Here is a 13,948-nt window from a genome sequence, read left to right as displayed (position 1 = left end):
AACTGTAACGGAAAAGTAATCAAATTTGTGTTTAATTTAAACTTGTTTTGTTATTTTTTTTTTTTATTTTTTGTTTTGAAAAATTAATTCTAATACTTAAATATGAAAATGAGTGGCAAATTATATTTTTAAGGTAATTTATGAATTCTTCAAGAATTGTTTTACATCAATTTGTATCTTATTTAATACATACAAGATCAGCTCATTACGAATAGCATTGCAAACAGCTTGAAAACTATAGCTTGTCTACTTTGATTTCGGCATCAATACTCTGATGCTCGGAAATGCTCTGAAAGGGTTTCAATTTTTTTTTTATGAAAAATGTTATCTTAAGTCAATCCTACAGTCGTCTCAATTTGTTTCATATTCTTTGAACATCAATAATACCCCACTACTTCTAACTCTACTTACCCACTACTCAATTTGAGATCTTAGTCGCTGTAATTTCTTTAAGCAGGAATCATAATTATCGATTTCTTTGATCTTCACACTGTAGTTTAGGATGTTCAAAAGTGCCTTTGCATTGTGCCCTGTCCGATAGCTGTCGCATTAAAACGTGACACGTCCACTATTTCATAAGATTGTTTCCAAACGCTGCAAAATATTGTAACGTGTCTAGGAAAGGGTCATATTCCAAATGAATGGTCTCCGAAAATTTTGAACATCAAAACTTCACCGTTAAACAGAAGCTAAACGATGTTGTTCTGATTGGAGATGTTCTTTCCACACATAGGTGTTATGCGGAGGCTAAAAACAACGCTTGACTAGTTTGTTTACTTCCGACATGGATATTACGCGCAGTAGCCAAAACACCGCTTGATATGGTAGATTTCTTTCTCACCCTCGATATTGTGCCCAATAACCAAAAGCAAAGCTCGACTTGGGACGCTATGGAGATTGTGTGCACCGGCCAAACCCAGCGTTTAACTTGTTACACTTTTTCTTCGTACATATGCCGCAAAAGCTAAAAGCAGCATTGCAGAGACGGATGCACATATCATTGCTGAGCTAGCTAGTTCGGAAAGTATGGTGGGTGGGGGGAAGGGAGTGGGTGTACATTTTTTGTCCCACGGACGCTCCACAGGCTTACATCTAAAGGAAATAAATATGCTTTACCCCTATAGGGATAAACGCACGGACGAAACCTACCTAACGAACGGGTAGATCATGAGCCTTAGGCCATTCTGTGCCTCACCTTACCTATTGTCTCAATCCCCCCATGATTTTTGATGGGAGAGTTTGCTTTTGAAAGCCATACTGATAATAACGATTAGCTCCAAACAACCACTAAAAAGCCAACTACGGACGATGAAGCCGCTAAAGTCTTTCCTCTACTTGAAATCCTGAGTCAATTTATTAAAATTTGAAAGTAACTATATCTTTTATTTTCGGTTGGCTTGGCTGGGCTTCCTCGCTTGCCGAAACGGATTGCTCCTAATTATTTGCGGATATGCACACTATGACCTTAACCTCAATTTAGCTTTGGAAGTTTCCAAATACAGACTATATCAATGATTATTGTCTGCACCGGGTGTGAAGCCTTAATCAGAGGGGTTCCCTAGAGCCAATGGCAATTAACATAGTTCAATTAGGCACTCCTCAGCCAGGCAAGACAATCCTGCATGAGACAGAGTCTATTTCAAGCACTGAATATAAGAGGTAAAAATTCGGGTATGGTCCAAACAATCCCGTCTGGGCAGAACGCGGCCTATCAAGCACCTCTAATTATTTAATGCCCCCGCATTGGGACACAACCACGGCCACCACGAGTACTCCCCGAAAGTCCGCATCCCAGCTGTCAGGTCTCAAACATCGGTTAATCTGTAACGTTCAAATTGTAATTGGACATACCACCTTCCGCCGAAGTTTCTACATAGTATGTCAGTATGCAACCGTCCCCCCGAAGGAACTTCGGCAATCGGCAGTTGGACCAATGCGCTTAAGCAGGATACTCCTAACCTTAAGTGAGCATGCAACCTGACCCTCGTAGATTCAATAACTCATAGCATGCTTTAAAATTATCGGCATTTGCTTGTCATTATGTTCGTAATTTCACTCTTGGATTTTCCATACTTCCGGAAAAGCCATCCTTACTACTCTCCCCCTTGGATTTTTTGTACTAGGCGAAGTAATCAATCCAGCTCACGCCAGGCACCCATTAAACTACACGACAACTTTAGCCACGAAATGGATTTTGAAAGACAAATCTAAATATATCGCTTAAATACCTTGAGCTCGCAACACAATGACGTCGCGCTTTTATTTCATGGCTGATAATAAACATTGAACACATGATAAACAATGTTAGACAAGATGGACAAGAATGATCATAGCCGCCTTCTAAGCAAATTTGTTTGCTCTTATAAAGTTTCTGAACTTTTCAATGATCGCTAATGGTTCGATGTTCTTAAGTAATCGTAAACATAAATTTAGGTTAAAGCGCCGTTATTTTGTCCTCATCAATTTCATGCATAGTAGATTTTAGTGTTAGTTTATAATAAATATTTTAATTAAGTTTAGTATGTTAAGCAAATTGGATTATAAAGCAGCAGTGCTGGGAATAATTATTTTCAGGAACTCTTAGGTAAACGAGATTCAAAATTATTTAAAGTATCATCATGGATATGGAAGCATACATTTGCCCGTATGGGCGAAGATTGGGTATTTTTAGCTTTACTCGGAATTATAATGGCATTATTATCCTATATTATGGACAAAGGCATATCAGTATGTACGAATGGTAATTAATAATCAAAATTCTCGCTTATTTATTATTCAATTTAAATATTTATTATTATAGCACGCGTTTGGCTCTACCGCGATTTAACTTCACAACCAATTGCTCAGTATTTTGCTTGGGTTTCATTGCCCGTATGTTTAATATTATTTTCAGCCGGTTTTGTACATTTAATAGCCCCACAAAGTATAGGTAAGTGAAGGAGTAAGTTAAGTAAATTGCTTTAAAATCACACACACACACATACACACCTCTCATTTGTACTTAAAATCCCTTAGGAATTATTAGATTTATTCGTAAAATTCATTTCTTCTTTTTTCTTTTCTTTTTGTTTTCTCTTTTCCACTCAATTTCTTACTTACTTACTTTACTTGAATGGTTTTTATTTAAAATTAACTTGAATTGCTTTAAGAGAAATTATACATTAAAATTCAAGTTTAATTGAAGCCTCTGCAGCAGAGTTGCCTCAAATGAATAATTTGTGGCCTCCCTTCCTCTCTCTGACTTTCTCTTCTTTATGATTTGGATTTTTGTCCTTCTTTTCCTTTGTTTCTTAAACTTTTCCTTTTTATTTATTTTTTTTTTTTCATTATCTGAATGATTTTGTTCACACTGTTCAGCGATTGAATTACGTGTTACTATCTGCATACATCCAAAATGCCAATTTGACAAAAGGATGGCGTTACTCTCTTTGCGATCGTTTGATAGATTGTGATATTTCCTTGTACTATGAAAGTACTACATATAAGCTTTGCATATATAGGCATAAGTCATCCTGCCGAAGGGTATAAAAGTTAATTTTTTCGAGCTTTATCCGTCTAAGTGGCCAAGTAGGCAAGAGTCTCGACTAGCAACTCAATGGTCGTGGGTTCAAATCTCAAGTGCGTTAGGGTTTTTAATAAAGCCGAAAGCCTTAGATCCTAGTGCTTTAAGACGTTAGTCTTAGAATTTATTTTCTGGCTAAATTTATAATAATAATAATAATAACAATTTTTTTGAGTTTTATAACGAAAGCGGGCATGCGAGGGAAGCTTTATTTTTCAATGGATGATACTGCTGAAACGTGACAGATGTAGAATAGTAAGAAGCAAGTCTTTTGCGATGCCCAGCTAAGCACTTGATGTAACTGCGTACAGAAAAGGGAAATAACATTCTAGGACCAGAAAAATATGGCAGCGAGCGACAAGCGAGAAATTAACCTTTTGGCTTAGCACTGATTTCAATTGATGGCTTATCGTCCATTCGAACAAGTATTCGAATCTTATGGCGGTACCGAAAAATGAAGGCTTACATAGATGCCGCCAAAAAAGCGGTTCCTCTTTTGCCATCGAATGCATACCCTACGCATGAAAGAAGGAAAAATATGTCACGCCTTGAATAACACATCTATTATCGATTGCTTGGAATACACCCACTTTTTTATATCCTACTATATTAAGTTTGCGCGGATGTTTGTCTCTTTACCCGTTTGATAAATCCTTTTTTAGGTTCAACCTACAAGTCGCAGATTTTGCGATATTTTGTGCGTTAAAGCTCTTCAGCGAAAACTATTGAAAATGAACTGGATGGAACCAGTCTTGCAATCACATCCCACATAAGGAGTTATTTTAAGAAGGGTAATATAGGAAAAATTTGCATTTTCAGAACTTTTCTCAGACATTGTTAACTAATTAGGTTTCGGCGTATTACTTGGGCAGTATGGATCATGTGGGCCCTGGCCAAGAGCAAGTTTTACGAAAAGTACGCTTTTATATGACAACAAAATCTAATTATTAAGATTTTAAAGTGGACTTGGTCCATATTAATAAATTGAACTTCAAAATTAACTGTTCGAAATTTAGGCTGCATGGGACTACTTTTGAAATTCCACCCCATATAAGAGTTCGCATCTTAAGTAGGTCTTAATGGGCAACAAATTGTAATTTTTGGTATTTTATGACCAAAGTGAAGAAAATTAAAAATTTGCTGAATTTGCAAAGCATCAGTTTTTCTCTCGGATCTTCTCAAATAAAAAAGCTCCCTTAGAAAGTGTGCCTTTCAGAGGGGAACAAGGTATAATTATGGTGCAAGGGCTTATTATGTTTATGCGGATGGGTGCAACACCCAGAAGGACTTGAGATATATCCATCTTTCCGTATGCTGCCCGATTCAGAATCTCAGATCACAGAACTAAGCTTTTCTGTTCGTCCATCCTTGTGGTGCTTGGCCGTATTCTTGTGTTCAACTTACAGGCCGCAATTTTTTAGACACTTTGTTAAAATTTCGTGCACTCGTGTATTTTGGCCCAAGGGCAAACGAAGTTGAAAATGGTTCGGATCGGTCCACCTTTTCGACCACTTATCATGTAATGATTTATTTTGAAAAGTCGTTATGTCGTTGTAAAAATTGTGGGTGGATTAGAGTATTTCATGTTGAGCCGTATCCAACTATAATCTTTTCACTTGATTTTTTTTTTTTATTTTTTGGTTTCAGAAATCGCATTGCATATTTACGCAGATAATATACTCTCTGATCAAAAAATAAGTTTGTTTGTTTATAGAACTGGAAATCTTTACTTATTTTCTTCGAATTTAATTTCGTCGCCTTGATAGTCCTAAAATAATACGATAAAAAGTCTGCCATCGCCTCAAGGGTTTAGGCGTTTGGAAGACCAATGGCATTTGACGTGCTTTTCGATAATTATTTGATCTGATTACCAATTATTTCAATCGAGATAAAATCATCACCTAGGGTTCTATTACAATCTGGTTCAGATCCTGGACAGCATTTTTTTAATCCGGAATACGTTGCCTACTTAAAAAGTGGACCATGTTATAAATAATATTATTTTTTTTTTACGAAATAGCAATGACAACTAGAAAATTATTAAAATATCCCTTTACCTAACCTAACCCTAGATTCGATTAAGTTATGGCAACATTGAGGTTAAATACCTCAAGGTGAAGCATATTTTCATTATCGCACTTCAATTCGTTATTGTGAATACTATGTTTTCATTTCTAATTTAGGTTCCGGGATACCAGAAATGAAAACCATATTGCGTGGTGTGGCTCTTAAAGAGTATTTAACTTTTAAAACTTTAGTGGCCAAAATTGTTGGCTTGACGGCAACTTTGGGCAGCGGTATGCCATTAGGAAAGGAAGTAAGTATTAAAATTGTGCGTATATCTCATATTCTCATTTATCATTTATTTATCATTTTGTTTCTCATTTACCTATTATTATGGTATTAAACAGTCTCTCTTGTTTCGTTACTTCATATATCGTCTTATAGGGTCCTTTCGTACACATAGCAAGTATTGTAGCACAATTATTAAGTAAGCTAGTGACATCATTCCAAGGTATCTATGAAAATGAATCGCGTAATTCAGAAATGTTGGCTGCCGCATGTGCGGTGGGTGTGGGTGCTTGCTTTGCCGCCCCTGTGGGAGGTAAGTAAATTTTTTGATTTCTCCCCCTCTCTCTCTCTCTCTCTCTCTGTCTCTCTTTCTCTCACTCGCCATCTTTATGATCTTAACTTTTGCTTGTTTTGATGACGCAATAGGAGTTCTATTTAGTATTGAGGTAACAACCACTTATTTTGCGGTACGAAATTATTGGCGCGGCTTTTTTGCTGCCGTATGTGGTGCTACGGTTTTTCGTTTACTGGCGGTTTGGTTTCAAAATTTGGATACTGTTCGTGCAATATTTTTAACTAATTTTACCACCGAATTTCCGTTTGATCCTCAGGAATTATTTGTATTCGCTTTAATGGGGTAAGTCGAAAAGAAGGCTTGTATGGAAGAGATTCGTCGTAATAATGTTTTCATTTCAGCTTGATTTGCGGTATTGGCGGGGCAGCTTATGTTTGGGTTCATAGACGTTATGTTTTATTTATGCGTTCAAATAAAAAAATGAACAAATTTTTACAAAAAAAGTAAGTTTATCAAATATACTATAGCAATGGACTTTTATAGAAAAAGCAAATTTTGACCAAAAACTGAAAAGTATCAAATTTTGCAAAAGCTTAAAGATTATTTAACGAAACAAATTACGCTTAACTTAAGGCTATATTCAGCTTTCGGTTGTGGAACTAAGTAAAAATTCTATAATTAGTTGCGACCCACCATTAATACCCTACAGCACTTTGCCTAATACAGCCACTCCTGCAACCTTTTTGAAAAAGATTGGGAAAAGCTCGAAAAAGCAATCCGATCCTAACAATTTTCATCCTAGGTCCAAAAATGTCTGTGTACTAAATTTTATCGAAACGTCTCACAACTTGTGACTTGTAAATTCAACGGACAGATGGACATATAAGAGTAGATCGATGCGGAAAGTGATTGTGAATTGAATGGAATAATAGGTGGGCCCATTTTTCAATAGCGTTGGTTCTTGGACTGAAGCATATCGGTACATTAAATTTCAGTAAAATATCTCAAAAATTTCGACTTGTGGCTAGCACACAAGAAAACAAGACAGACAGACGGACAAGCTTTAATCGATTCAGACGGGGACTGTAGATCGGATGAAAAGTAGGTCTCTCCCAAATGCTTCCTCACAAACTTGACATATCCACAATAATATATGGGTATAATAAAGCGCGGCGAGAGAGAGACGGGAAAGTACCTTAAACTATTTATTGCAAATAGTAAAGTCACTCAGCATTTTGGATGATAAAAAGAGAAAATCAAAACAAAATAAAGGCACGTGACCCTACCCCTCACTAATTCTTTAGATGTCTTCAAGAAATGTGCGTGTCAACGGACGGCTTATTCCTATAATGTGTAAATTATCCGACATGACTTATACAACACTCAGTTCGTCGAGCATGGTTAATATTACAGTAGCACAGTACGCGAGCAACAACTGACGTGCTTTAAAGTCGTCCCGCATAGCGCAAGAAATGATTTGATTTATATCCGAAAGATGACCGTAATAATAATAATGCTTTCTTTGCTTTTAGCCGTTTTTTATATCCGGGTTTCTTGGCTCTTCTGGTCTCTACTATTTCATTTCCTTTGGGAACTGGGCAATTTATCGCTGGCGAGCTGGCTACACATGAACAAGTCATTCAACTATTTAGCAATTTTACCTGGTCACGTGATGATTTGACCGTGGAACAAGCAGCAATTGTTACGCACTGGGTAACGCCCTACACCAACGTTTTCATCAACCTCACTTGTTATGTAATATTTACCGTGAGTTTTAAAATGTTCGCCTTTTAATCCTGTAACTGATTTGCACTTTCTACCTCCTTTTTTTTAGTTCATTTTCTCTATTATCGCGTCCACAATACCAGTGCCTTCGGGTATTTTTATACCAGTTTTCAAAATTGGTGCAGGCTTGGGACGTTTGGTGGGTGAGAGTATGCATTTGTGGTTTCCAAGTGGTGTACGTTACGGTGGTCGTTTATCACCAATTATACCCGGTGGTTATGCTGTGGTTGGTGCAGCCGCATTCTCCGGCGCTGTAACACACACAGTTTCCGTAGCGGTTATTGTTTTCGAAATGACGGGTCAAATAACTCATGTAGTGCCCGTAATGATTGCCGTCTTGGTAGCGAACGCTATAGCCGCTCTATTGCAACCTTCTATGTACGATAGCATTATCTTAATTAAAAAGTTACCGTATCTCCCCGATTTATTACCCTCAAGTTCCGGCATGTACAGTATATATGTGGAAGACTTTATGGTGCGCGATGTTAAATATATTTGGCAGGGCATATCGTATCAAAAACTTAAAGAGGTCTTGAAAGCAAATAAAACCTTGCGTTCTTTACCCCTGGTTGATAGCCCGGCAAATATGATCTTATTAGGTTCCGTGCAACGTTATGAGCTAATTAAAATGATCGAAAAGCATATCGGTCGTGAGAAACGAATGGAAGTTGCTCAGAAATGGCAGAAAGAGGCTGAAGAACGAGCACGCGAAGAGGAAAAGAAAAAACAAGAAGTCGAACAAAAAATGCGAAGACCATCGCGTTTTGAAGTTCTCCCAGCGCCGGATATATTAAGTTTAAGGCAAATAGCGAATGATGAAATGCTTCCGCCCAAGAAGCGTCAAGAGTCCATGAATAATACGCTTCAACCTCGTAAATCTATTTTAAAAAAGACAAATTCCTTTAATCTTAAGGCATTCACACCTACCTCATCATTACATAGTCCTAATATAACGCCATACACAACTATAACGGGCACGACAGAGTACCGTATACGCAACGCTTTCGAGGCAATTTTCAAGAAATCAACCACACTGCAAGACGTTCAGCCAACAAATTCGGAAGGAGTTGGCACAATGTCAGCGGCTACCAGCGCTGATGTTGTTCCAGGCACACCGACCGTGCAAAGAGCACCCAGTACACCGGGCATATCCAAAAAAGTTCAGTTGGTAAGCAATTCATTTATTTATTTATTTTTTTTTTGAAAATTGATTATCTATCGTATTTTAATTGATTTGTTGTTGATCGAATTTATGTTGATTGAATTGATTTTTTCGGTTTTAGATGATTTTTTTAACAAACAATTTTATGATAATTAATTTTTTTAAAATATAAAAAAAAAAAAAAAACACACAAACAAAATACAAAGCAAGCACAAAATTCCTATTCCTCCTCCAATTCCTCACATAATTCAAACGATGAGGATGACGATAATATGGTAATTATTTCTAAAACATTTTTCTTAAATATGTTGTTTAAAATTTTTTTAAAAAAAGCACTTAATCTTATATCTAAAATATTTGCAAGCAAGCACAGCCAATTACTAATCAAAGAAACTTTAAATGCCTCACAAAACGTCCGCCCACGCCACCACGTCATCGTCATTTTGACTCATATGAAAGTCCTTTACGACGATTTCAAATACGACCGACAATTATCATTGATTCTCCTTTGAAAAGTCACAAAATTAATCCAATTACTGACAATCACGTTGCCCCTGTGAAGACAATGATTGGTTGCGATCTTGATAAAGATACAAAAGAAGAGGTAAGTATATTTTCTGCCAATATAAGTATAAGATAACATACAATTGAAACTAGAAATTGCCTAGAAAAGTCCATTCTCTAGTGTGTGGTGGAACTGTAGTTATGTAATAGTATAAAGGACCACGGTCTACCGTTAACTACCCTACATCACTTGGACAAATACAGTTACTCATGCAAAGACTTTTGAAAATAATGCTTTATATACTCCGGTCCGAACCAGTTCCATTATTATTGGTCCTTAGTCCAAAACACATCGATGTGTCAAAGTTTATCAAAATATTTTTACATATTGCAGCCTACAGGTTGAACACCAGAAAACAAGACGGACGGACGGACAAAATTTTATCGCATTTGAAAGTGATTTTGAATCGATTGGTATAATAAAAAGTGGGTCTATCTCAAGTCCGCACAAACTTAATACGCCCTACGAGTGGGATCATATATTAGTACGGAAAAACTTGAATTTCTAATTAAGGTGACTTAAAGAGGTTCTCATATAGACTCGTCAGTTTTCGCGAATCGTACGCTCCTCTCGGACACTGAATTAAGATTAGATTGTAACTTTATTTCCCTTCACACTTTCGCGATAGTTGAAGGTAGATTTCCTTATATAATATTAAAGAAAGAAGTATGCGTACCCTGTCTTTTCGTTTGTAGAACCATGAAAAACGTGCGGATTTTTGATTAACGTAGGATTTTGACTCAGTTTAATTCGACTGCCTGTTTGCGGGTCAGCTTATCTTGGATCCCAAGGATACCAATAGTAAACTAAAATCTTCAAATTTGAAAATAAGCGCATACGCATTAATAAGAAGAGTGTAGTCTTGTAGGTACTGCGTATCCCAGTAGCTAAAAAGCGCGACTTAATAGTCAGCCTAGCCGACTCTCTCTGCCCCAATACCGTAGACCATACCTCAATTAGGGTTGATGTTCATAATTCCAGTGAGCACTGCCTCGATAAATGCTTAATATGTAGAAAACGAACACACAACTCCCACGTTGCGAATACTCCCTCTCCCTATATCTTTCTGACCACCAACCTGTTACCACACATACACCGTATCCCTTGAGTGGTCATATAAGTACATAGGCGGGAAAATTCTGCGGTGTTTTACTACTTGGAAGCAAACAGGTAGATTACTTGGATTCTTATTATATAGCGTGCGTCTCATTGGGATATGAAATCACTCTTTTTAACATCCTGCGAAGTGCAGAGTGAATAAGCTGGTAGTGGATAAAGTACATTTAACACATTCCTTGTAAAAACTTAAAAGTCACGTTGCGGCGAACTGCCAAAAATGATTTGTCAGGGACGGTTTGCAAATTTCATTCCAAACACTTCATTCTTAAAGAAGATAGTCCGATAGTCGAAAAAATTTGTGAAGTGTACGATGAGAATGCTGAAAGTAACCGTAGGACGCAGGACTCCAGAAATTTTGATCCACTTCGCTTTGGTCGACCAGTCACTGCAAAAGTCGATGAAATTTTGCAACTCGTGGAGTAAGGCTGGCAGGCAAGCGGTCAGAAAATAGCGGAAACATCAACCAAATTACAATTTGGAATCATTTGAAAAGAGCAGACTACAAAAAGTAACTCAAAAGAACCTCGGAGCCTTTTCATATCACCCGTCATATGTATTTCGGATATCTAATAATGCTAAGCAGTTTAGTCCAAGTACCAAAAAATTAATAAGAAATCAAAAAATGTATACATCGAACATTTTTGATATTTAAAGTTGATAATTGGCAGATTTCAGACTATACCTTTAGAGTTCAGAGTTGCAGAGTTACATGGTATGGCCAATGTATCGACTAATATAGCTCGTCTACCTCTAGCCTATAGTTTATTATGCCTATGACTAATATAGATCGTATACCTCTTATATTTTGATTTAAAGTCCAAGTTAGAGCTTACATGTGGAGTTTTATAGAAACGTGAACTTGGTCCAGCGAATTCGGAGTTCGAGGAAGGCGCAGCACTGAGTATGGGCAATAGAATCAAAGCGCTAATCAAAACAATTTATCTTAGTGTTAGATATTGAACAGCAGAACTCGCAGGAATATAAAGAGCATGATGTCCTATGGACATCCAAAACATTCAAGCATTCATTATTCATATTTCAAGCTGTAAAAACAACTACGTTTTTTTCTAAATTTTGACAGATTTACTTTCCGTTTTTTTTTCTCTTAAAAAATTTGTTTTTTAAATGCTAACCCTTAAGAATTTGGATAATTCAAATAAAACTGAAACTAATGACCTTTGCAATCACAACGAAGAGGTAAGGAGGCATGGCATTGGAATGATGGAATGATTTTACATAATTTTGCAGTGTTTTGAGTTGAGCATCCAAGTGCTATTAAATACGCAGGGTTGATGGAAATTTAATAAAATGCGATTTATCTTTTTTTATTTCTTCTCCTCTTTCTCTTTTTCTTATAATTTCTTATAATTTAACTTTATTTAGTCGTACATGGGAAGTATAAAAAAGTTGAAAAGCGTTCAATTGGTAGGTGTGATTTATCCACGGTATAAAGAAATTTTATTTAAATTAAAAAAAAAACAATAACAACAACAACAACAACAAAATGTTTAAGTACATTATGTACGTTATTGAAATTTTCTAAAAAATCTTCTTTTATAGCCGCGTGAGCGAGTCATTGACATGTCGCCCGAGGATCAAAAGAAATGGGAAATGGAAGAAATGCAAAAACCGATAGATTTAGAAAAGGCCAATGTTCATATCGATCCCTCGCCATTTCAGCTGGTCGAACGGACTTCCATACTCAAAGTACATTCACTTTTCTCGATGGTTGGCATTAATCATGCGTATGTAACAAAAATTGGTCGTTTAGTGGGCGTGGTGGGTTTAAAAGAGGTAATAAAAAATTAGATGTAATAAAATACACCGAACACTTCTTTTACGCGGAAAATGCTTTTCGGAGAAAACCGAGCAAAAAGAAATTGCAAAAAAAAACCATGCGATATATGGTAAATTTGGGGATTTTAGAGAATCGTGTATGATGAAAAAACCCTAAATATCTAGCCAAAAACCGTGCCAAAAGTGATAATGAAATCCATATGACCTATAAGTAAAAACAAAAATAAAAAAAAATATTTTTTTTTTTCTCTAAAAAAAAATAATATTAGTGTACAGTGAAAATTCAGTCCTTAAACATAACATAAGTAAAACTATGGTGACATTAGAAATGCAAATCTATTCCACATTTGATAACAAGCCTGCACGTTCATTATGAACTAGATCAAAAATGCTATTATCAGTAGATATGTCAGGTACATCTAGCACAGCTGTCAAAATTAAATTAAGAATAAAATCTTTATTAGGATTCATGCCAGAATAAAATATTCGTGTAAAAAAGACCGTGTAAAAAAGACCGTGTAAAAAAGGGTTAGATGTATTGAAAATTTCCCAAATTTGTTTCTATATTTAACCACTATTATTAATATTATTCACAGTTACGCAAAGCCATTGAAGATATAAATAGCAATAATTTTGTGGTTCAAGTGCAATTAAAAGATGACAACGATTGTGCTGATGATGTGGAGAAAACAAATGGTTCAAAACCGTTACTGCTGCCACAAGATTACAGTGATAAGCAAGTCAATGTTACGGTTACCTCGATGGATTCAGCTTTATCGAATTCAGATAATTGCTCGGATATTGAATTGGAAAATATACAAAAAGCAACAGAAGCGTCTGAAGAATCGGAGGAACAACAAAAGCAGCAGCAACTACCACAGATAAATGACACAAGTACATATAATCCTAAGCCACGTGATTCAATCGAGTAGATTGCCACCAAACGTCTCCTATCTAAATTCATTCTCTTCCAAAAGTAAAAAAAAAGCAAAAAAAAGAAGTTCAACTTTTTTTATATTAATTTTAAATTATTTTTAAATTAAGATTAAAAGTACACCAACCAACGCTATCTAAAATGTTTTTTTTTTTTTTTCATAACATTTTGTGTTTTCAAGACATTCGTTAACTTTTCATTTTATTTACATGTCTGATGTGCCTTTTTTTTGTGCTGTGTACGTTCTGCATTACAAAGAAGTTTCAAATTGATTGATTTAGAAGACAAGAAAAAACAAAAGAAAAAAAAAGAATAATTTATAGTTCTAAGCCCTTAAATTGTAATTGTAAAATAGCTTAAAAGAAACAAGAAAATTTTTGCCTTAAGAAAACATACAAAAACAAAAAAAAAAAAAAAAAAAATATAAATAAAATTTT

At 35.8% G+C, this 13,948-nt stretch overlaps 1 protein-coding gene across 9 annotated transcripts in view; it reads left to right on the top strand.

Annotated features, from left to right (window-relative positions):
• Nucleotides 1–13,545, top strand: part of LOC119638531 (chloride channel protein 2) — a 51,243-nt gene extending 37,698 nt beyond the window's left edge. For 3 of the 9 annotated variants that reach the window (XM_038035386.1, XM_038035383.1, XM_038035384.1), the window contains exons 3-16: nucleotides 2,575–2,740; nucleotides 2,801–2,929; nucleotides 5,746–5,879; nucleotides 6,011–6,167; nucleotides 6,281–6,491; nucleotides 6,551–6,652; nucleotides 7,682–7,916; nucleotides 7,984–9,102; nucleotides 9,303–9,371; nucleotides 9,461–9,700; nucleotides 11,921–11,977; nucleotides 12,164–12,205; nucleotides 12,341–12,574; nucleotides 13,174–13,545. In XM_038035386.1, coding sequence (XP_037891314.1) covers nucleotides 2,575–2,740; nucleotides 2,801–2,929; nucleotides 5,746–5,879; nucleotides 6,011–6,167; nucleotides 6,281–6,491; nucleotides 6,551–6,652; nucleotides 7,682–7,916; nucleotides 7,984–9,102; nucleotides 9,303–9,371; nucleotides 9,461–9,700; nucleotides 11,921–11,977; nucleotides 12,164–12,205; nucleotides 12,341–12,574; nucleotides 13,174–13,509 — 3,231 coding nt within the window. In that variant the 3' untranslated portion in view covers nucleotides 13,510–13,545. Of the gene's footprint in view, nucleotides 1–2,552; nucleotides 2,741–2,800; nucleotides 2,930–5,745; nucleotides 5,880–6,010; nucleotides 6,168–6,280; nucleotides 6,492–6,550; nucleotides 6,653–7,681; nucleotides 7,917–7,983; nucleotides 9,103–9,302; nucleotides 9,372–9,460; nucleotides 9,701–11,920; nucleotides 11,978–12,163; nucleotides 12,206–12,340; nucleotides 12,575–13,173 lie in introns of all 9 variants that reach the window. The other 6 variants (XM_038035388.1, XM_038035389.1, XM_038035387.1 and 3 more) reach the window with 3 other exon arrangements.
• Nucleotides 13,546–13,948: the final 403 nt, after the last annotated feature.

The sequence above is a fragment of the Glossina fuscipes genome, unplaced genomic scaffold, assembly GCF_014805625.2.
Source record: "Glossina fuscipes isolate IAEA_lab_2018 unplaced genomic scaffold, Yale_Gfus_2 90, whole genome shotgun sequence".
Taxonomy (NCBI): domain Eukaryota; kingdom Metazoa; phylum Arthropoda; class Insecta; order Diptera; family Glossinidae; genus Glossina; species Glossina fuscipes.
Note: the sequence above shows the minus strand (reverse complement) of the source record. Positions and strands in the feature narration are given on the sequence as shown.